This window comes from Ambystoma mexicanum, chromosome 3p (genome assembly GCF_040938575.1).
Source record: "Ambystoma mexicanum isolate Mex_15411 chromosome 3p, UKY_AmexF1_1, whole genome shotgun sequence".
NCBI lineage: Eukaryota > Metazoa > Chordata > Amphibia > Caudata > Ambystomatidae > Ambystoma > Ambystoma mexicanum.
In genome coordinates, this window is record NC_090925.1 from 899621556 (window position 1) to 899645435 (window position 23880).

General features: G+C 46.3%; 1 protein-coding gene across 4 annotated transcripts in view; it reads right to left on the reverse strand.

Moving 5' to 3' along the window:
- TOX2 (TOX high mobility group box family member 2) overlaps positions 1 to 23880 on the reverse strand; it is a 1178640-nt gene that overhangs the window by 46494 nt on the left and 1108266 nt on the right. For all 4 annotated transcript variants that reach the window (XM_069652135.1, XM_069652136.1, XM_069652137.1 and 1 more), the window contains one exon: positions 23059 to 23139. In XM_069652135.1, coding sequence (XP_069508236.1) covers positions 23059 to 23139 — 81 coding nt within the window. The remainder of the gene's footprint in view (positions 1 to 23058; positions 23140 to 23880) is intronic.

Consider the following 23880-nt stretch of genomic DNA (forward strand, 5'->3'; position numbering starts at 1 on the left):
AGGCTGTGTCATAGCTCGATCCTTTGACCGTTAATTGGCTCCTAAACGCTTTGGTGGACATGAGGGCGGACTATTCGTATCTGGGGGCAGGTCTTTTCCAGTTCTGACATACGCTGATGACACTCTGCTAATTGCCAGAACCCCAAGGGCCCTCCAGGTGCTGATCTCCGCCTACGCAGCCTTTATGGAAAATCTGGGGCTCAAAATCAATAACATGATAATCGCAGTAATGGGTCGTAGGGGACGAAAGAGGTCAGCAAAGATGCATCCAATGCTTTGCAAAGGGGAGTGAAGGAATTTGACTATCTGGGGATCAGATTCTCAGAGACAATCATGGGCATTGCGCATATTAAGAAACAATCAGCCAAGTTAAGTCAGCAAATAGTACGGATTTCTTGTTTTTTGTCTCGCTTCCAGGGACAACCGTTGGATGTTGTCCTAAAAATCTACTTCGCTCAGACGAAAGCAGTAACTTTGTATGGAACACCTGTTTGGGGTATTCAGAAAGCCCAAGATCCACATTTTTAGAAAGCTATTGGGACTGCCGGGATCCGCCCCTCTATCTCTATTCATAGGGAACAGGGAATGGAATTCTGGGCGGTCCAGTGGGCCTTAGCTCCTATACCTTTTTGGATTAGGCTTTGGGCAAACAAATATGCATCTTTATGTCACTTTATCATTAGGTCTTTAATAGCTAGGGACAATTGGAGTAAAATCCCTTGGTTCTTTTACATTGATGAATCATTGTTCTGCATAAACATTCGGGCACTCTCACCCCCGGCCAATCTGCTGACTAAAAGCCAAATGAGATCCTAATGAAGCAGTTTGGGAGAAGTGTTCAAGAGAAATGGGGATCTCATGGAGTTTGCAACCAATTCAGATAAAGTACATGCAGTGATCAGCCGGGTCGGGGAGATCCAGCCCTATTTAATTTGGGGTTCCAACAGGAGAGACTGATAGCTGCTCACTGACGCTAGATTTTATTGTTTGCAGCTGAGGGGAACCACAGCTAAATGAGTGGATACCGTGATTAGGCGGGTTGCCCAGCGTGTGGTGCTGATGGAGAGGACATGGTTCAACTTTTATTGTTCTGCCCTGCCTATAATATCATTAGACGGTCCGCTCTACTGCCAGTGCTCAGGTCAGCTATCATCCGCATCCAAAGGCCGGCAGTTCTATTTCTTTTAACAGCAGACTGTGTCTTGACAGCTTAGGCATTACTATCATTTTTTAAAAGAGCCATGTACCAAAGAAAGGGGCTGCTCATCTAATTGCCTTAAAAAGATTGTCCACCTATTGAATAACCTGAAGGAGTATTGCCCCTAATGAATTGGGATTATTTTGCGGTTCGCTTGCCCCCCCCCCTTTTCTTTCTTACAAAAAATTCCCCTATCTTTAAACCCTATGAACCTTTAGGTATGCGCCCTATTGGACTGAATCTGCATTGGTATTTATGAATTGTTTGTACGTTGTGTGATTTTACTCACTTTTATAGAGAGTTGTGTTTTGATTGGTCTTTTTCATCTCTGGAAAATTGCATTTTATACGTAAGCGTGAGCAGTAATTTTACCTCATCATGTATTGTGTCATTGCATTTTGTATGTGTTTGATGGATTATTTGATCTGAATAAAGATATTGCAAAAAAGAAATTGTATGTATATATATATATATATATATTCATGATAAGGAGAGGCAATATGGAGGATCTAAAGAAAATCTACATTGGGCTGAATAACTGATAGGAATTTAAAGTTTACTATGATCCATGAGAATATAAGGATTCCATTTTTGGTATGAAAATTGAAAAAGAGCTGCAAGGTTGATCACCTCCTCCTTCTTCTGAAAACTAACCAATAAGAATACTCTTTTCCATTTTCAGAGCATCCATCCAAGGGCCCTGATAATGAACTTTAACATGTGGCCAGTTCTTGAGGATCTGATGAAATTGACGGTAGACTTGGGAGAACATTCACTGGACCTTCAGGTTTGACTGATAAACAGAGGATATCCAAAGGAGATTGTTGAACAGGTGTAAAAGAGACCTAGAAACACAGATTGCTCAATATGTCTTCAAAAGCTACAGAAATCTTAAGATGATAGGATAATGTATGTAAGCACATACCGACCCTTTACCAAGGAAAGCAATAAACAGAAACAGGCACATCATTCAAGAACCTGGATTCCAGACACAAAACACATTATTTGCGTTTAACCATAACACATATTTAAAGCAAAGATTGGTACACACATATCAAAAGAAAAGAATGTAGGCCACAATTAGTGCACTTTGGGGGCTACCGAAATTGAAGGGCCACTTTAATTTTGGCAAGCGTTCAGTGTGTGCATTAACACAGAATCTTAAATCAGTTGAACTTAATGGACAGCAATGGTGGTTGAATAAACATACAACGTGCGGAAGAAAAAATGCTATTTATGGAATCAAATGACCATGTAATCTATTATTTATCGGCAAGATGAAAGAAGAAGTGAGACAGAGAATCTGCGAACACAGGTCTTATGTTCGGAATAAGGTACCAGATAAACCTTTAATGGAACATTTCTTCCAACTGAGATTAGATGGTTTGTCCTTCAAGCTTTTGATAGAAATACGTGCACTGCTGATATTGAACACGTATTAAGAAGAATGGAACAGAAATGGATAAGCTATTTAAAGAGAGGAGAGGCAGGTCACAATGTGTCTATTGAATGCAACTACCTGAAATGTTGAGATCAAAAGTACCGCGTCAATGATATCTAGTATTTTTTTTAAAAAAAAGTGGAAGTTGGAGACTGAATGTGTATGGTAATATACAGTGTGTATGCAACGTTTGTCAGGCGGCTACCAAGAGCGGAGCACTGAAAAAAAAATTAGATTTGCACTTGAAGTGCATTTCCACATAAGATGGCAGCTGACAGATCAGTGGTGCAGAGAATAACATTCTAGTTGTCTAAAGTAACATGAAGCAGATGCTGGGACAGGAAATGCAGAGCCATGTGAAAAAACACTTCTGTCTCACCTCCGAATACCAGTACAAGTGATTATAAATGAACCTGGAAGAGAGAATGCATCTGTCTCACTACCAATTTTCAGTAGGAGTGAGGGAGACATGTGGCAGAAAGGCAAGACTTGATTGATGTCCACTCATTGTCATATGATCTAGATAAATGCAAGCTTGTTCTCGGTTGACCAGATTCTGCTACAAAAATGTATTAATTGAGCTTGGGGATATAGGCCCTAATTCACAGAGTGTTTTCCAATGGGGTTTTGCCATTATAAAACGCTTCCATGAATTAGGCCCATAGTGTTCTCACACTTACTAAGCCCTATGACGGATCCAGGGAATGTGTCCCTTCTCCCCAAGGGGGAGTCAGCCCCTTTGAGACTAGGGAGATGAACCCACTACGCAAAACCATCCTTAGGGGCGTCAGCAAATGGGATCTCACTGGGGGTGACTGTCTGTCTTTGAGGTTTCGTCTCAGTATCCATATTGTTCCAAAGGTTCAGCTATACACTGTAAGGAAGGCATGGTATCAAAGCAAGACAGACACAAGTGATCACAGTTCAAGGGTGTTTATTAAACTGTAAAAATGGGTGAGATAAACACCTAATCTAAACCTAAATCTAAAATTGGAACAAGCTACGACCATCAAATAATAATAATACAGTCCTAGTGGAGTTTAGTCAAATAAAAAGGGCCTATACTAACAAAAACATATTGCTAACCCTTACCGCTATGCTACAAAATAGTGTGGGATAATGTTCACAAAGAAAGAAGTGTTCTCAAATGATAAGTCAGGAAGTTATGGTTGGGGTCTTCCTTTCCCACGTTTGAAGCACAGGACAAGGCGGGACTCTCGAGCACAGCACACGTTCTCTAGCCCAAGTTTACAGTTCCTTTTTCCAATATCAGGGCCTTCTGTGCCCAAATCTCTTTTATGCAAAGTCTTTTGCTTCAGAGGTCCTGATGTATCACAAACAATGAACAAAAGTTCCTTCGAATATTCTTCACGTCAGGCGATTACTCTTCTCCCGAGGATCCGCTCAGCCGGGCTCCGATCCCCTTCACAACGTCAGCCTCCCTCAATCGGGCTCAGAACAACAACTCACTGTGGACATCCCTCAGTTGGGTTCACGTTTGTCACCACAATGCAGTTCACTTAGCTTTTCAATTCACAAAATGTCAAAGACTTTCGACTGTACAGGGGGGTTGGACTTGACCCTTTTATGACCACTTTGACATCTCTTGCTGGCATTCCCTAAGGCCTCTTGGTTCTTGTCGTTTTCTCAACTCAACATATGCAGGGCATTCGTTAGCTTCAAATGAGCGCCCACGTGGCGCCGGACCACTCTAACCTTAGTACCTCGATTGTTCAGAAAAGACCTTTGTCTATTATCTTCTTTTCTTTTACTCAAATTGTGCCACTGCAACTCTGAGATCAACACAGTCCAGGCCACTATTGGTTTCCTCCGACTCACTGGCTGTGCTGAACTTGCTGGCTTTTCTTCCGCTGGCGTCAAGGAAGGTACCACCGCAGGAAGCTCTTTTCCCCGCCCTGGCTACCGTTGACATCTGTCACACCAGCTGCAATTCCCGGTCTTACTGTTCTTTTATCAAAGACGTTGCGGCTCTGGGGTGGAAAGGGCAAGTGCAGTTCCCTCCTGGTCTTCCTTTCGGTTTCCACCGCCTTTCTCATCTGTTTGAACTGCCATCCCGGAATAGCTGCTCCCTCCTGTGTTTGGCCTTGCTCAAAGTGTGCTCTCGTGCTCTGCCTTTTATCCCTTTGGGGAAGGGAAAGTGGTGTCAGTTGTGTGTGTAGTTATCAGCAATTGCCTGACTCTGCCTGACCCTTGTGTTGGGACCTGTCAGGCAAATGTGAGAAAGTGTTGTTCATGTAAGAAAAGTGGGGAGTACAGTTTCTAAATATCCTATGGGGTAAAATGGGGAAAAGGTGTCATAAGGAAGGGGGTACCACGTCTCACCTTTCGGTGTCCACTTCCACTCTACGAAGACCCTCCCCCCCATCCAGTTGATCCTCCTGCACTGGTCCACCCAAGGAACTGGATCCAATAGCGATGGCCGTGTCCTGGCCACCTGGATGACAGATCCCCAGCGACTAGCAGGTGAGACACCTTCAGGTTTCTCAGAACACCTGGTGCAGCAGGCTGTCTTATTTCCAATGGATATTAAGTGGGGCACAGAGGATCTGTTATGGAATAGGGCAAATACTGTTCTTGCAGCTTGGATCATGTATGGGGCAAATCACTTAGAAACAGTTTGGGTCACCTAGAGAAGGCAACCATGCTTATAACTGGGTCACAAACATCAAATGTTGATACCAGCAATGGAGAAACAAGAATCATTTCTGCCCTGAGCACAGTCCTTAAAGGACTCTTGAAAAGCCTAATTTGCAACATCGTTATGGTCAAAGAATCACTAGAGTGGAATATTGTCTTTGCATAAGTCAAAGAGATCCGTTAAGTTGCACAGCTTCAGACCTGTCCTCAGGAACTCTCTACTTAATCTGGTATTCCTGCTGAACTTTGACCATGGAGGTTGCAGTGCTCTTTTCAGAGTTGTGAACCCTTTGAAGGAATCTGTACTCCAAACAGTCAAATACTGCGCCATCCATTGGCAGGGTGCATCTGGAGCGGGGTATTTCAGCATGATGTATGGCAAATCATGAACCCTGGAGAACCTGAAAGGTTTGTGCTTAGTGTAAGAAAGGCATGGTATCAAACAGTAAAACAGACACAAGCGATCACAGTTCAAGGATGTTTATTGAACTTGAATTGGGTTTGGAAAATGCATATCTAATCCTAAATCTAAAGATGGAAGCAAGCTACGACCATCAAATCATAATAAACCAAGTCCTAGTGGAGTCTGTCAAAATAAAAGGGCCTATACTAATAAACCTATTGCCAAGCCTTACTTCTAAATACGAATAGTGTGGGAAACAATGCTATGCAAAAGAAAAGTATTCAAGAAATGATATGTCAGGATATTCAAGCTGTTGGCTTCTCTTCCCCATGTTTTCAGCATAGGACAAGGAAGCACACTCGAGTTTAGCACACTCTCTGGCTTCTATAGCATGAGGATTCAGTTCAAAACCTTAACATCAGGGCCTTCTGTTCCAATGTCTCTTTGCCATTCAAAGTATCTTATCTTAGAGGGGCTGATGTAACATGACAAATATTAAAGTTCCTTTCTTCTAAGGATTTCACATGTACAACTTCTTGCGTCATATATTGTTCTCCCTGGGCCCCCCTCTGCCGGGCTCAGATCCACTTTAACACAAAACCTTCAATTGGTCTCCCTCCGCCGGGCTCGGACCAAATTTATCTACTTTTCCAAACTTTCCCTGCTTCATCAAAATCGAAGAGTTTTGACTGTGCACAGGATTTTGCTCAACCTGCTGCAGGACCACATTGCTTCACAATTACTCGTTCTCCTCGTGATATAACCTTTTCCTCACTTTTGCTTTTGCCACTTCTCAGCTGGATACCTTACAGAGACCTTCGACTGAGCACCCACGCAGTGCCGGACGATTCTGTGCAGTTCAACTTTACTTGATCTCTTATCACATGCGTTTTGATAATGTTTGTTCCAGCGCTCGCCATACAATGTTTAGTTTATTTTATTTATTTGTAGAGCGCACCTAACCCAAAGCATCTTTCAGTTCCTTGCTGCTTGCAACATTGGCTTCAACATAGACCGGTCTTTAATCGATCTTCCCAACTCACCAGCTGTGTTGATTCACTGACGCTGCTTTGTTCTTGGAGCCAAGGATGGTGCTTCTCCCTGCCTTGATTATTGATGCGGGAGGGCCCGTGTATCTCAGGCACACAATGCAGGATTCTTCAGACTGGTTTCCAGGTCTTCCGCTTTCTATTCTTGAGGTTTCTGGAAAGTAACGGTTCCTTGTCAAAAAAGTCAAGGGAACTTCCCTGCTTGCGATCCCCTTCTGTTTTGGCTTCTTTCTTCTCTCATTAAGCTGCTGTCTGGAGACTGCTGTTTCCTCCTCTGTTTTGCCTCGCTCAGATTGTGTTCTCGTGCTCTGCCTTTTATCTGAGTTGGGAAGCTTAATGGAAGCCAGGTGTGTGTGATGGTCAGTAATTGCCTGACCTCGCCTGACCATTGTACTGGCACACGTCAGGGATACTGCTCAGGTGTCTGTTTTCTCTCATAGCTAGCTGTCCGTGTGGAAGTGTTCATGTTGGAAAAGGGGGGGGGACGGTAGAGTTCCTAAATATCCTAGTAGCCTGGTAGGATGGGGTAAAGATGTAACAGGGAAGGGGATATGGCAGCTCACCATCCAGGGTCCCACTCCCACTCCCGCAGACCCCTCACCCAGGTGACTCTCGCACTGGTCCACCTCCAGGAACTGGATCCAAAAATCGAAGGACGTGTCCTGGCCACCTGACTGACAGATCCCCAGGGACTAATGGTTCTTCTGGTTTCTCACATTAGTGCCCTGCACATAAACCTTAATATTGAGATATGTCTGGGAATTAATTGGTTACTGTGGCCCCTTGAGCCACTACGGATACAATGCATCAGGAAATAAGAAGGCCGTATTGTAATGACAAGTATCAGGATATGTGGGGACTGGTTAGCTCTGAGGCTCGCTATAGAGAGTTCAGAGTTCTTCACGGCAAATAACAGCTGTGTTTGGGTCAGTGGTGTCACCCCAATGTTATACATTTTATTTATGCACAAATACTAGGATTCACAACATATTTGGCCCATGCAAAGGTAGAGGTCAGTAAGTCCAGGATATTACACGACTTTTGATTGTTCAACCCTGTTTCTACATAGGTTCCTGAAGCATTTAATGATATCATCTCAGGTCCAACAAAGAAGTGATATAGAGAAGCAGACATACATCTTGGAAACAGTGTTTAAAGAATAGAAAATAGGTTTACAAGTCACATAGTCACATATCTGTCCAAGTCACCAAGTTACCAACTCCCGTATTCCACGCTGTGCACTCCTTCAGATGTGATATGTTTAGCAACACAATATAAAGGAGAAGGCTTTGAGCTTCTTAGGTGCAATTCTAAATATACTTTTTTTTTCCTTTGGGCAGGAATAACAAACTTAAATGCTGTGGAATATTAGGGAAATATTGAGTACAAGGGGAGGGGGAACAGGTAGTGCACTATTAGGTGGACAAAGTGTTGATTCAATATGAATACTTGCGACAATGGAGTAAAAACATAAGCAGCAACCACAATGACTTATTGATAGTTGGTATTGACAGTTCCTGCGGTCCATACAACCAAACAACGAGAATCAAACAAGTTTGAAGAAGTGTATTTTTAGCCGTTTCCTGAATTGAAATGTATTCTCCAAGTAATTCAAGAAAGTTGGTTATTCCCCCAGAGATCAACTGCTTGCCTCCAAACCTCTTTATCTTCAAACAGGCTACTTTTAGAGAGTAGAGGTTGGCCGATAAAAAGGTCATAGGAGGGCTTTCTTTTGCGTTTCTCTGCTGCAAATTTTGCAATTGTGCTCCCCACTAGGCATGATGTGTAGCCCATAAGGTTTATGTGATATGCTCTCTTTCAAGCCCAAAATAAGTATATAATAAGGGAGTATTGGCGATTGGACGGTAATTGGAAAATGTGTGAAAAGCCATCCAATTGTTTCTTTTAGCAGGGGGGCTATGCAAGTCTACTCAGGGGCTTGTGGAAGCAGCCTGAACTGAAAGAGATGTAAATTATCAGAGCCAAGCTAGGGGGCAAGGTTTCAATGTTCTCTTTTACAGTAGTAGAGGGACATGGCGGGAGCTGTTCTGTTTTGAAGATGTCAGCAGGGGAGACAAAGTCCAATAAAGCAAAGGTGCATCTGGGTGCAGGTGTTGGGGCCTGGGTAGCAGTAGATTAGGTTGGCTATTGCATGGATGGCCAATATGTTCTCATGGGAGGAGTTGGAGAGATCATCCGCCAAATCCTGTGATGCATGATGGGAAGAACAGCATTCCGGAAGGTGTGTCACTGCTTTGTAAATTTGAAACACTTATTGTTGGGAGCCTGCATTATGAGCTTGTGTTTATACATTTTCTTCTGCATGTATAGTAGCCTCTGGCAAGACTTTAGCATTCTGTGTTCCTGGGAGAAGGCTTTTTGCCATGTCTTCAAGTACCCACTTTACCTCTTCATGTGTGCCAGCTCCTTGTCAAACTAATTCTTCATTATATTCTTTTTTTCAATTATGATTTGGTATTAAAAAGTCAAACCTTACCCACATTTCTATACAAACGGTAAAAAAAACATTAAGATAAAACATAAATCATACAATTTCAACATATATAATAATGTATCTTACTATTCATCTATTTCCATAATAAAAGGAATTCATCACATCCGCACACATTTTAATATTGATTATCTTCAATCAAAGTGCAAACTTCAGATACAAATCACAGGATTGGCAGAATCAAGGATACTTGTTTCTCAGCTAAAATCCTCACGCAAAAGTGAGCCGGTGAGTAGCAATTCATATCACTATCCCACTATCCATTTAGGACAGGAGACTTGCTTAATGTACTCATTGATTGTATTGTAGGGTCTCTCCTCGTGTTATGATATAGAATAGAGAGTAGATTCAATATCAAGTGGAGCACCAGACATGATGCCACAATGCCTTCTTAATTGCAAGGGGGTTCTCAACAAATTTCTTTTAGGGTGGTTTAAATCCATCAGCAATTTCTCACACGCCATCCCCCAACTGTTTAGCTCCCAAAAAACGTTTCCTCCTTCGATTGCTGTAGTTTTCATGGTTAAATTCGTAGATGAAAGTGGGAAGTAAATGTCCAAAGTGCCCTGCCTGGTCTAAGGGACGAGAGTGGTGTGGCCGAGGAGTCCAGGTATGGCGACTCAATAATTGGGGTGGGGTTCCATAGTGATGTGGCGAGGATACCCTGCTTTACCCAATCCTTCCCAGGGCCATGGCATGGACTTGTCACAGTTCCCCAGCAAACTGACTGGCCCCTTCAATAAACAATAGGAAATGTGGCCAAAGACTGGGGCAGCAAGAGATCAAAGCATCACTACTATGGTACAACATGCCGCAAGAGGAGAGAGAATGCACAATCAAATACTCACTCAACTGAAGTTTAAGAGCCATGCTTGGGGGAAAACCTTTTTATGAGCAATTATGCTTGCCAGCACCAAAGCTCTGATGCCCCATGTAAAGCGACAACTTGCAGTAGCAGGTCTGGAAGATCTCTGGAATAACCCGCTCTCCTTGCTTATTGGTTCTAAACCAGATGTGAAAGGTTCTGTTTATTAAATTCAGACTGGGCATTCTACAGGTGGGAACATTAACATATGGTTGGACGGGGGCTTATCCATCGGTTTGTCCGGCATGTGTCTTGGGCCCTGAATCTGTAATGCATTTTTTGCTATTTTGTGAATTTGATCGTGCCCTAAGGAAAATATACCTAATCCCACTGTTCAAGAGAGAATGTGTCAGAAGCTGTCTAGAAGCGGTTGTATTATATCGGTCTACTGCTGCAATCAATGATATTTACTTTGCGGCCAAATACATTTGCTGCGTTTGGCTTTGTACGAAGACCATATCTAGTGTTTGATTGTATTTTAAAGCCCCGAGTATGTTATGAATTTGTTATTTGAATCAAAATGAAGGTTGTTTTAATTTGTTATTGCGAATCATGTAAAGAATTGTGTATGCTGATGGTAACAATCGCTGAATAACGCATTGTTGATTGACTGAAGCACCTCATTCTGTTCCATGGAACTGACAGTGTGCATGCACAGGAACCAGAACACAAATGCTGCTGGCCCCGGCTATCGAATAGTGCCGCAGAGCCGAGGAAGGGGAGGGGAGCCCGTAAAGGGAGCAGAACCCCACCGAGAAATTGAACAGGCCTTCTGGATCCTTTAGCCAATTACTTGAGGGCGCAAGGAAATGGCAGGAAGGGACAAGTGAGTTAGAGACAATTTTTGGAGTTACGAGAGAGCAAAAGTGGAAAAGACAGAAAATTGGTGTGGGAAAGAGATTGAAGTTGACATGAGTACGTGGAAACAAAGGAAGGGTGGCAACAGAACAGATCGATGTGGCAAATTAACAGGAAGAGGTGGTGAGAGAACAAGAGGAGTTAAACAAGGACCACATGAACATTCCCTGGTGCTACTTTGCCCCTTGCAGAATAACTGCTATTTCTAAATTACATTACAATATAAGATATTACCATTAATATGTCAAACTCAAAAGCCATGAACAGCAACAACAGATGCTATGTATTCAAGAGGCAGAACGAATTGATATCAAGGCATTTCGGACAATATTATTCCTTCATCAGGGGCCTAATGAATAAATAAGCAGTAATCAATGCACATATATATGTTCATAGTGAGAAAAAAGAAGGAAAAAGAAAAAAAGAAGGTATTAAGTCCATATGCAAAAAATACATTTTTATCATTTCAAAATTAAATTACATATTCGAAATTCTAATGACCAAGAGAAACGCTACCTTGGCCTCTGAACAAGAGGAGGTCATGAGTGCAAAGTAGGAGGGGGGGAATCATTTAAGGAAGAGGTAGTGAGACAGAGGGCAATAGATCCAGATGTTAAGGAGGGATATCAGGAGGCGGTAGTCAGAAATAGCTGTCAAGACCATCTGAGCCAGAGGGAAGATACCTCAGATACACTACATGTATGGTAGACCAGTGTGAATGGGAGGAGATATGAACATGTGGTGTGGCATCTACAAGGACACAGGTTCAGTGTGAGGCAAACTTATAGTAGAGGGGCGAGAGCCAAGGATAGAGTAGACAGAAGTGAAAGCATTGGGGCATTCAGAAATCCCCCTGGGCTCAGAGCCCCTCCATTCATTCCAGGAAAAGGTCGGCTGAAGACATTGGGACCTAAGCATGGTGACCCTTAACCTCATCCCGACTGTTATCCAGATCTGACGTTGGAAGTGTGTGAGCCGTGCACCAAGATGCCATAGACGAGATAAAGGAGAAGGACACTGTTGCTAGACCTGTGGAAAAGAAGTGATGGGGGAATTTAAACACCCCAGACCGGAAGTGACTGAGAATCCCCGAATGATTGGTGGAAAGTGTCCAAGACGGTTTCATCTGTTGACCTGCAGGAACTTTTATTCTGCACTTTCTTTGAACTCAGAGGAGAAGCCATCCTGCTATTTTCTTTTAAATGTTACACAAAATAAACTCTGTTGAAACTTCACACTTTGACCATGTCTCATTGATTCCTATATGGCTTTGTGGCAATACATTCTTGAATTAGTTTGAATTGATATAATCATTTTGCTTGTAATGTAGACTTGGCTGTCCTTATTCTCTGCACTTACCAAGTTTAGGTTAAAGATATTTGTAAAGCACAATCTCAAGCACATTAAGGCACCATGGTGCTAAGAATTGAACTTGCACTGTGTTTTATTTTGGTTTGTCAATATGTTTCAGACCAAGGAAGCAGGTTCAGATGGGTAACAGGTAGGTTGTCTGGTGTTTTCTTAAATGAAGGTGGTTTGGTACTTTTCTTAGAGCACGAGGGGGTGGGGGTGCGTGGAGGGGAGTTTCCTAGGGTTACCGCCTGTACTGGAAAAGCACGTCATCCATCCCCTTTAATGATGATGGAAAATTAGCCAGGAGAGTTCAAGCCAGTTTCTGGAATGTAAAGATTATAGAAGCATATATTTCTTGCATTTTTTAGTAAGAAAACTAGGACCCTTTTGATAACAGGTATTGTGTACAATACAAAGAGCTTTTTGAAAGCGATGTGCGCTTTGACAGCCCGCCAGTGAAGGCATGAGAAGTAGGATTCGATTTTTGGCAGCTTGATTAAGAATCTTGCAGTGACATGTTGCAGTCTCTGCAGCCTGGAGATGGGAGGTCTCGGTAAATGGAGTTACACAAAGCTATTTATGATGATACGAAAGCATTAGCTATCAGAAAATGATAGTGAAAGGTGAACAGGTGGAAGAATTGGTTCAATTGCCTAATGAGACAAAAACATGCTCCGACCTCCGTATTCATTTGGTTATTAGGGAAATCAGAGCCCTTCATTACCCGAAGATTACACACCTTTACTTATTTATTTATTTATTGTTTGCTTGTTAGGCAACTACACAGCAAATAAAATACCATTGCAAAGCGCCCACACAGCGAGGGGAGGGAACAAGGGAGTGCAACGCATTACACTAATGGTTGACGAGGAGTTGCCAGAGATCCTGCCAAAACATGGATTCCAGGTCTCTAGTGTTGAAGTGGGTTTCGTTGGTATTGCATTTCGTGCAATCCCTATACATCCAGTCTGCAAACATAGTCATACCTGCAGCAAAGATTGAGCTAGCAGTCGACAGCAGTATATCGAGATGCTAGAAGATCCCAGCGTCATCTGCATATGTCTAAAAGCGCATTCAATGAGACTGAACACTCTTTGCCAGTGGTTGTACGTAGCAGTTACATAGTAAAGAAAAGATGGTGGCCCCTTGAGGTACACCTCAATTGACCACTTCAAATGCTGACTCATAGTTATCAAGAGCAAAGGATTGTGTTCTATTAGATAAGCAATCGGTTATCCAGGGTAATGCAAATCAAGCAGCACCCGCATTCCGACACTGCTGCTATCCACAAGTATCCTTATATCTTCGAAACAAGGAAGCGGCACCTGGCTATTCCGTGACCATTCCAGGTACTAAACGATACAAAAAAGAGAGATTGGTCAGGACGAGTCTGGATAAGAAAAACATACATCAGAAAAACGAATTTACTCCATCAGTTTTTCAAAACAATTGTTGTGTATTTCTTGTGTAACAATGCAATGTGTAAATCATACGTAAGTCGACACACAAGTTGTTTTTTGTTTGAGTGTGCCACAAATGGCAAAAAATATATTGTATGCTCTTTATTTTGTGTTATTGTAAAACCTTGCCAACACAAGATTCGTCTGTTACAAATCATTAGGTGTTGTTTTTGAATGCACTATTTGTGAAAAAAAATGTGTTGTATGGAGTTGGCGTTAGACTCGCTATACCCTGATGGTATGATAAGCTTCGTATGATTTACACATTGCATTGTTACACAAGAAATACACAACAATTGTGTTGAAAAACTGATGGAGTAAATTCGTTTTTCTCATGTATGTTGTTTTGTCCAGACTCGCCCTGACCAATCTCTCCTTATATCTTCGGCCATTGAGAGCACCACTGCTGAAGTCAACTTCTAAAGAAAATCATTAGCATAGTCTAGCAATCATAAAAAGTTAGCTTTTCCGTTACTCAAAGAGGTTATTTTCTCTGCTCGAGTCTAAATGCAACTCACCTGCCAAAACCAAGATATCTAGCAAGCCATCTGCTTACTTGCGGCACACGGCCACACAATCATTGGCCAACTTGGCCTTCCGAGCACTAATAGATCGGAGTAACACTGCAACAATGAACAGCTTTCAGGGCTATCATCATGGTTACTGCACAGTCCAGCAAAATATGCTGCCTTGTAAACAAAGCGCACCTCCTGCAATATCTTGGGACACCAGATGTCTGTGAAGCATGGACAACATCGGCATGCTCCGGAATAACAGTCATACTCCGTCTTGCGGGTCCAAAATACACGGCCTCCTGCCACATGCTCAGAGCACCCGGACTGCAGTGCACATCTCGTCAACATACGTCCACCTCGTGCCTTGTGACGTGGCATCTAATGAAAGTTTCTTCTTGCTGGATTGATGGAGTGCACCTCTACCATGCACCCAACACCTAACATCCCTAAACAGATATGCACGGCAGACAAGAATGCAGCATCACACCACCCAACAGAATCCACTAAACCGTCAAGCCGAGTTCTGTCCTAAAGCCCTCTGGCCAGACCAACAGTGCTCTAACATCATACTAGTGGCAGGCGTGAACTACACAAAGGCAAGATAGCAGGACACTATGCGTGTGGGTGGGGCAGAGACCCCTTCTGCGGGGAACTGTAGGAGCTTTGAGATATTAAGTCATACCAATTCTGAGCTGAACGTCAGATTCCGGAAGCATTGAGCAGCTCCCCATTTGTGCAGCACTGTAGGTACTGTGAGCCAGTGAGTAAAAGCCCTCCTCTGAGGAACTTCAAATAGTGATAAACAGCAAGTAGCTCTGTCCATGCAGAAAGGCAGATCCTATGAGACAGTGGGCCTCATTACGAGGTTGGCGGAATGGGTTTACCGGCACCGGTAATGGTACCGTTGCCGGTAAACCCATTCCTCCCTATTGCGAGGTTCAGACCAGACGTCCTTTGCGGGCCAATCAAGGGGACCAAGGAGCTAATACCGGGCCCGTTATTAACGGGCCCGTTATCAGCTCCATCCCCATTCCCATCGAACCCTATGGGGGCTCGAATGGGGAATGGCTTTGTGAACGAGGAATTACCGGGTCCTCCAAGGTTGGAATGACCCGGTAATTCCTCATTCACAGACCCCGGACACGATTTTGGAGGCAGCCATGGTGCTACTAGCACCATGGCTACCTCCAAACTCGGAATGAGGCCCAGTGAGTGATCCGCGCTATGTGCAAAACTTCATGCCTGAGACAGTCTGCAATCCCCAATCTATGCCAACCTGCAAGTACTGTGAGAAAGTGGGCAACTTCGGTGCTGAACACAGGGTACTGTAGGATATTAAGTATCTCCTTATTTGTATTGCTTCAGTTACCACAACGCAGTGAGTACTCACCATCTGCACAGAACGCCACGTACTGTGGGAGAGTGGCCCCGTCCATACAACACTTCAGGTACTGTGAGAAAGTGAGTAATGTTCATTAGAACTTGTGAAAAGGGCAACTGAAGAACACCAACTATACCCTACTGCAGGCCTTTTTCACGTGATGCGTAGTGTTTGGGGCCCTCTGCGATGATGATGTGACTGTTTTGTTTTCCTTTGCTGCGGTGCCCTAGTGAGCCATTTCACAGCACCCATGCATCCCCTTCTCCACAGCACTGGTGGACCCTACCAGAAGACCAAATCCTGACACCCGCCTCGTCCGTGCCCCTTCCACACCGACTCCTCCAGAAATCTTTCTGCCCTAGGGAAGAGAATTCCCAAGTACACCACGCAGAAGCCTCCAATAGTTCTGCCACATGGACCCAGGGGGCGGGGCAGCAATGGAAGCCGCCACATAGAGCGGCCTTTCTTTCTGTCTTTTCAAAATACTTTGCCTTTTTACTTCTTAACTCATTTTCCTTTCCACCTCTTTTTCTCATCTTCCTTCACCATTCAACAATAGTCCTGTTCTAATGTGTCCCTTTGCTTCCGTTCTACCCATATGCACGTTTCTCCCTTCTTCCCATTTCCCTTTGCATTTGCTTTTTCGCCTGCATACTTGTTTCACTTTCCCTAACTCTCTCACATTCTCCTTACCACTTTCTTTCCCTTGTCCCATTTCCGGATTCTTTCGCTCGCCCTCTTTTCCTCTCTCAAACCACCCACATACTCACCCCCGCCTGGATGAAGAGGTGTGCTATTTGTCACCGTCCAATTGCCTATTTTTGATTGGGTAACAGGTGGGACTCGGACAAAATAAAGGCCCGGTCCACGGTGCAAAACGACCTCCATTACGAGTCACTTTAGACTACCTTTTGCCACAAACCTAGGGCAAGTACCCAGAGGCGCATTTGTGGTTACATTTCTAGCAAATACGGCTTTTAATGCAATTGGGGGTCAAGAACATTGGCTTAAATGATTAGCTGTGTGGTCGATTATTTTATCAAGACAGGCCCACCTTGTCCAACAACAGTGAGATGTGGAAGCCCGTTTGCCAAGACTGTCGCCACCCCATCTCTACCACCTCAACAGTGCCCCTCATGAGTTGAGTGTGACTGGTTGGAGGGCTAGCCCTGAGGCATGTAGGGAGAACAATGGCGCCTTCTACCCAGGAACCAAAAGAAAGGCAGATGCTGCGCTTCAACTATTTGGAAAAGCAGAGCTGCAGTGTTTGGTTATTTATTGATGTGCCCCTAATAATGCCACCACGTTTGAAAAGGCTCTTGTAAAACAGAAGGAGCGACAAAGGAATTGAGCAAAATTTGTCAGCCACATTAAGAGTACTTACGCAATCATTTTAGGTTTATATTTCTCATATAGTGCCTCAATGAATTCTGATGTTAGAGTTTTGCAAGGAACTTTTAGTGAATTTTTACATTTACTGTTACCTTGATGCACTGCGTTCTGCCTTTTAATTGTTAACTTACATTTTTATCTTGGATTATTGGTTGGCAAGTCTTATAATGGTTAATTATTGATGGCAATATTCTGCATTTATCCATTAAAAAACGTAATAAAAATAGCTGAGCAAATTTGTTTTAAAAAGGAGTATGATATGATATGATATATGGCATTTAAAATGCGCCTATAAACAAGTGTTTCAAGGCGCGACGAGGCAAGGGAGGGAAGACAGAGACAGCGATCCTACTAGGCCTGGTGTCATTGAGATCATGCAAGTGCAGGGCAGGGGGGGAGGGGAAAAGTGCAGGGGGATGGGAGGGGCCAGTGCAGTACATAGGATAACAGTAGAATAAATAAGAGTGCGACCAACTGGTGGCAACTGCAAGGGTAAGTGCAGACAGAGGGTGTCAAGTGCTAGTAGGGGCTGTAGGGATACAGAACCAGTCCCCGAGTGCAAGGGTTGCCAGGGGGGCAGTGCCGGTGTGTACTCGTGGGGAGGGGACCTGGGCCCAAGATCAGAGGGTAGCCAGGTAGCCGAAAGAAACAATAAAAGAACATACTTAGATAGGCGAGTGTTAGAGAGAGGCAGATCAATGCATAGCAAAAGGTCAGCCTGGAAAGGGCGCTTCTATTGCCAATTGGGGCCTGCATTCCAAGTTCCATGGCTTGCTCGAGGCACAACAATATGCCACAATGGCGCAAATGCGAACTTTTGCGATCACGGTCGAGGGGGATTTTGAGACAGAAAGTGGGATAATTAAATGTGCCCATTGACTTGCGCTGGGGCCAGGGATTTTGTAGGAGGAAGAAAGTAACATTGTGCAGAAAAAGAGTGAGGTTTTTTGCCTCAAGTATCGGTCGCCTCCCCTCCTAAATACCGGGGATTGGCATGTGTGCAATGGAGGTGAAACCCCCTTCTTCTCTTGTGAGGGCCGCATTCTGCTGTGCAGCAGAGACTCATCCCCACCTCGGCGGGCCCTACCCCAAGCAGGCAACGCGCCATCCTCTGTGTGCAGAGAAAAACCAATAGGGTTAACAATTCTGTACATGTGAAAAATGAATGCCGCCTGAATTTTCAAGCATTTTCTCATCAACACATCATTTTCTGCTGATGGAAATCAAAGTAAGGAGAATAAAACTCACATAGAAGTTATCTCCTAAATTGCAGAGGCTCTGGGGTGGCAATTTAGTTGCAGAACTGCTTAATGAACTTCAAATTACATCTCACATTTAAATGATGAGACCGCAAGAAGAAAATGTCTGCATTTTTTCTTTTTTTCCCTCCATTTGAAATGATTCTGTATATTTGCAAATCAAAGACATTACTATTCTGGTGCAAATAGCAATCAGACCGCAGGAAGGACTAAGGGAACCTTCCCGGAATGTAATGAAGGTCTGCATAATAGGGGCGCGCCGTCTCGTGTTGTGCAGCGCCGCCCTGTGGCGATCACAGGTGGCGCAGCCCTTCCAGGTCATAGGTTGAGTAGATCACGTTTATGTTGTACTGTGTAGTAAAAGAATGACATTTTATTCTGAAGTGAGTCGTTGAGTGCATGTGTAGCAAAATCACTTGTCTCTTGACCCTTCCCGTTCTGCTGGCGCTGCGAGGGCAGAGCAGCAGAGCCCCAGGAGGTAGCAACTCATGTCTGTGTATCTATGGGTTGTGGGCCTGGTGCGCGGTGTGGCCCGAGTGCCCTCGGAGCCGCGACCTCTGAAGACTGGGGGTGGCACCCCCACACTGTGGAGTCCACGCCCGGTGGCACCGGGCGCAGTAGGGTGCATCCCTACACGTGATACGCCGGTTGCCCACTGGCGTGTCTACTGCATCAGGTGCTCCCGATAGCATCTGTGGGCTGCCCCGGAGACGGGAGGCAGCTCACAACACTGGCGACGAGGAAGTCGCGCATGCCTGCTGGCGTTCGCAGCAGGTGGGCGGAAGGTACCCGCGCACAAGGCCGCGTGGAAAGGAGCACTCGGGACCGAGTGACACGGTAGGTGCCGGCGGTGAGGGGAGCCGGTGGAGGAAGCAGAGGGCATATCTTATAGGACACGGCTGTGACACCGCCGCTCTCTATGTCTCTGCGGGCCCCGTCATCGTTGCCGTGAGCGGCCCCGAAAAGGGGTGTGGCCCAGCGGCGGCCTGGAAAAAGGGGGCGTGGCCTGAGTACACCCTGGACCGGTGGTGAGACGAGCAGAAGGTGGCGTGGCTCGTACGTGCCAACCCGCCCAGCCCCAGGACAAAGAAAAGGGGCGGGGCGAAGCCTCCACATGCCGGAGGGTGTCGCTGCTTTGCCCGAAATGCGGAAAGGGTAGGGGCGTGGCCTGAGCGACCCCCAACGATGGACTGATTAACGAAGGAGTCCCTCAGTGGTGACCTGCTACTCTGAGCCACAGCGGTGAACGGCCTGGCCACCGGAGAAGAAAGGTCTATTAATAACTGGGCCTACAAAAAAAAAAAAACATTTTTCAAGTGTGGGCCTTGTGGTCGGCTGGGCGGCCCCAGAGAGGGAGATAACTCAGAAGGGGCCCAAGAAACAGACATTAACCTCTCCACAGGGCGCAGTTGTGCCAAGCCCTGGGGGTTGCGGCTCCACCTGGAGTGCTCGTGCGCCCCTGGGCAGGAAGAACGTGGGCATCCAGAGTCGTGAACATTGCAGTGGGGACACCCTGGGCTGCTTCAGCAGGGGGCTGCATCAGCAGCTGCCCCCGAAGGAGTGGCGGCTGTCCTGGGTGCATCCGGGTGCCGTTGGAGGTGCTCCCCACCAAGGGTCAAGCTACCTGAAGCCCAGTAACAGCAGGCATACATCAACACCCGTGACTGCATTCGGCATCCCCAACGACATTCAGCATGTCGGACGACGAGGGGACATGTCGGGGTCAGATGGCACCAATACCCCACTTCGATGTCATGAGTGAGCCTGCAAGTCTGGGGGCCAGGTGGGTGGCCTGGGTGGAGAACCATGAGTTGTACTTCAAGGCAGTGGAAATTAAGGACGCAGCCAAACGCCCGATGCTTCTGTACTCTGCCGGGATGGCCGTTCAGAGGCTGTTCAAGACGTTAGCACCTAGAGATCAATCATACGGTGCAGCCATCACAGCCCTGAATGAGTACTTTCGTCCCATGGTCAACAGGGACTACGAAAGATTCCGGATGAGGTGTGCAAGGCAGGAGGAAGGGGAGAGCCTTGATGCCTTCCATTGCGACTTGGGAAACTTCGAGGGGGATGAGATCCGAGCGCAGATCATTTACGGATGCAGCTCCTCGAAGCTACGCAAGCAAGTCCTGAGGGAGCCGACGCTCACCCTCGATCGTATATTGGAGCTTGGCCGGGCCCAGGAACTGGCGGAGGTGCGGGCCTCGGTCATGGACTCCTCTAGACACCACCTCAAGATGGAGGTCCCCATGCAGCGAGTGAAGGCGGAGAAGGGGGCCGCTGTCGGCAGGTGGCCAGGAGGGAGAGTGATGAGGAGGGGAGACTGGCCGAAGAGAGACCCCAATGCCACAATATGCCATCAGTGTGGGTGGGACCTTCCGCACCCGCAGGACTGCCCGGCGATAGGTCAGATCTGTGGAAGGTGCGGGAAAGGAGATCACTTCGCACGGGTGTTCCTCGCCCCAGCACCAGCCAGCATGGTGGGGACATCGGGGGGAACGCAGAAAAGGGGAGAAGGAACCCCAAGGTGGCAGCGGTCCAGGTGGCGGAAGGGCTCCGAGAAGTACTGCATGACATGGGGGAGGAGGAGTATGAAGAGAATATATTCTTCTTGTCCTGCAGCGGCACCGGTGGCCAGTTTGACCCAGGAATCTTCTGAGTCGGAGGAGCCTGTTGTCGGGCTCCGAGGTGTGCGGACTGGAACACACCTGTTTGTTTTGCAGTGTCATAATGTTTGAGTTTCAAGTAGCTCTTAGGTGGTGCGCGGACTGGAATGCACCCAATGTTTGCTGTGAGGACGTAGGGGCCCACTTGGTGCGTGGACTAGAAGGCACCAAATGGAACCCAGTAGAGTGTTTGATGTTTGCGGTGGGTTTCTTTAATTTTGTTTGATTATAATAAAGGAGGGATGTTGTGTGGTGGTCTAGTGTTGTTCTGAAGTGAGCGTCATGAGTGTTTCATGACGCTCACATAATAAAAGGGGCTCTGCTGGCGCTGCGAGGGCAGAGCAGCAGAGCCCCAGGAAGTGCCAACTCGTGTCTGCGTATCTGTGGGTTGTGGGCCTGCCACGTGGTCATGGCCTGGGGCGCGATGCGGCCCGAGTGCCCTCAGAGCCGCGACCGCTGAAGACTGGGGGTAGCACCCCCACACTGTGGAGTCCGCGCCCAGTGGCACCGGGCGCAGTAGGGTGCATCCCTACACGTGATACGCCGGTTACCCACTGGCGTGTCTACTGCATCGGGTGCTCCCGATAGCATCTGTGGGCTGCCCCGGAGACCGGAGGCAGCTCACAACACTCACTAACCCCTAATCTTGCCCAATCGGGGAAAACAATTGCCACCAATCCTTACCCAACCATCCCAAAACGGAAAACAAGCCAGTACGCACTTCACGCCACCCCTTGCTGGCTAACAAACAGCACTGCACCCAAATATTGCTTGCGGAGTCCTGATGGCACCTTCCGAGCTTCTCCACACCACACTGTCCCAACCTCCTTCCCTACCTGCTCTCCACCATAAGGGCCTACCATGACCCATGTAAACAAACGGCCCACAACTGATGTCCCTAACTGCACCCCGCTCCCTCCCTCCCTCCTCCTCCTACTACTCCGTTAACCACTCCCTCCCAGCAGGGTATCCATATTGTGCCCACACACAAGAAGCCAGATTCCGGCGAAGATTCAGGGCAACACATTCGGCGTCAATGACCGACTGTTCCCGAACCTTCGCCAGACCCCTTTGAATAGCCTGGGGCTCTCGGCCCCCGTAGCGGCTCGCTGGACGCTGTGCAGTGCCCAAATGCACGCGGGTGGCAAACACGACCTGTGTGCCGTTGGGCCTCCCATGATGCAGGCAATAGGCATGCGATACATGCAGCTTAAAGCATGAGTGGCAGTGCACAATACGGAAACTGTGGGCCATCCAGCCTCAGGTATTGCGGTCACTGCACATTGTGTCAATATGAAACATTCTGCCCACAGTGCGTGTAGAGACACTGTACAGTGCACAAAAGGGGCACGCTAAGCATAAAGCACCACAATACAAGAATGCAGTACATTCAGCCACCGGTTGGTGGCCGTTGCACAATTTGAGAATATGAGCCTTTGTACAGCACAGAGAGAATAGACAACATTCACTATGCACGGGACTGCACTAAACACGAATGCGGTGCTGTCCAACCAGACCCAGGAAGGCGATGAACTGCAGACATACAACGAGGGCCTCGAGCAGACTTTGGCACACCACAATAGCAAAGAACCAAACCATCAGGCGTGCTGGTAGGGGCTGGCAAAGGAGTGTGCCATTAAAAAAAAAATAATAATAATATTCTGACTGAATCCAAACATGTTTTTCAGATAAATTGCACATAACTCATTAACAATCTCACCATTTGTTTGGCAATTAGGCCTCATCCCATAAAACGCCATGTGCTGCTCCAAACAACTGTTCAGCAGTGGAAGTGCAAACAATGTCACAAAAGAATACACGACAATTCCTGAACAAGTTTTCTCCATGAGGGTTTTGTAGAAGTTTACAGGCGTTCTGGGACCCCAGCACCCTGCATTATTTGTGCTGTGCATCGCCCTCTATATTCCACCAAAAGGATGGATTTCCTATGTGCGAAGGAGGGGGAGGCGTGGGGTAGGGGGAAGGGGGTCACAACCAATTTATCATCACCATAGAGACTCTCATGCATTGTACCCATCATGCGTTACCTTGGAAACTAGGCTGGCTCTATAGGCTGCGAGTGCTTTGAGGTACTCTTTCTTTGCGGCTTCAGTTTTCCTTTTGTATGCCTGAAAGAACCAAACAATGAATAATAATTAATAAGGAAGCGAACCCTTCTCTCCGGCTCGTGCATTGGATACACCCATCGCACAAAGCCTGCCTCTTCACGTGCCTGCATTGATGGAAGCTCAGCCAGCTCTCAACATAAAAATCGATTCCATACAATATGCATTCCACATCGAATGTAATATATCTTACACACACACACACACACACACACACACACCCCGCCCCCCCCTTCTTGGTGTTGTGTGTGTATATATATATATATATATATATATATATAGTATACATATAATATATATATTTATATAGACAGAGAGAGAGAGAAAGAGAGAGAGGGGGAGAGAGAGAGGGGGAGAGAGAGGAGAGAGGGGGAGAAAGGGGGAGAGAGGAGGGAGAGGGAGAGGGGGAGGGGCAAGAGGGGGAGGGAGAGAGTGAGAGAGGAGGGAGAGAGAGAGGAGAGAGGGAGAAAAGAGAGAGGAGAGATGGAGAGATAGAGAGGGGGAGAGGGGGCAGAGAGAGTAGAGAGAGAGACAGAGAGTGGAGAAAAGAGAGAGAGAGAGAGAGAGAGAGAGAGAGGGAGGGAGGAGAGAAAGAGAGAGCAGAGGGAGAGAGAGGAGAGAGAAAGAGAGAGAGGAGAGAGAAAGAGAGAAAGAGAGAGAGAGTAGAGGGGGAGAGAGGAGGGAGAGAGAGAGAGGGGAGAGGGAGAGGCAAGAGGGAGAGGCAAGAGGGGGAGGGAGGGAGTG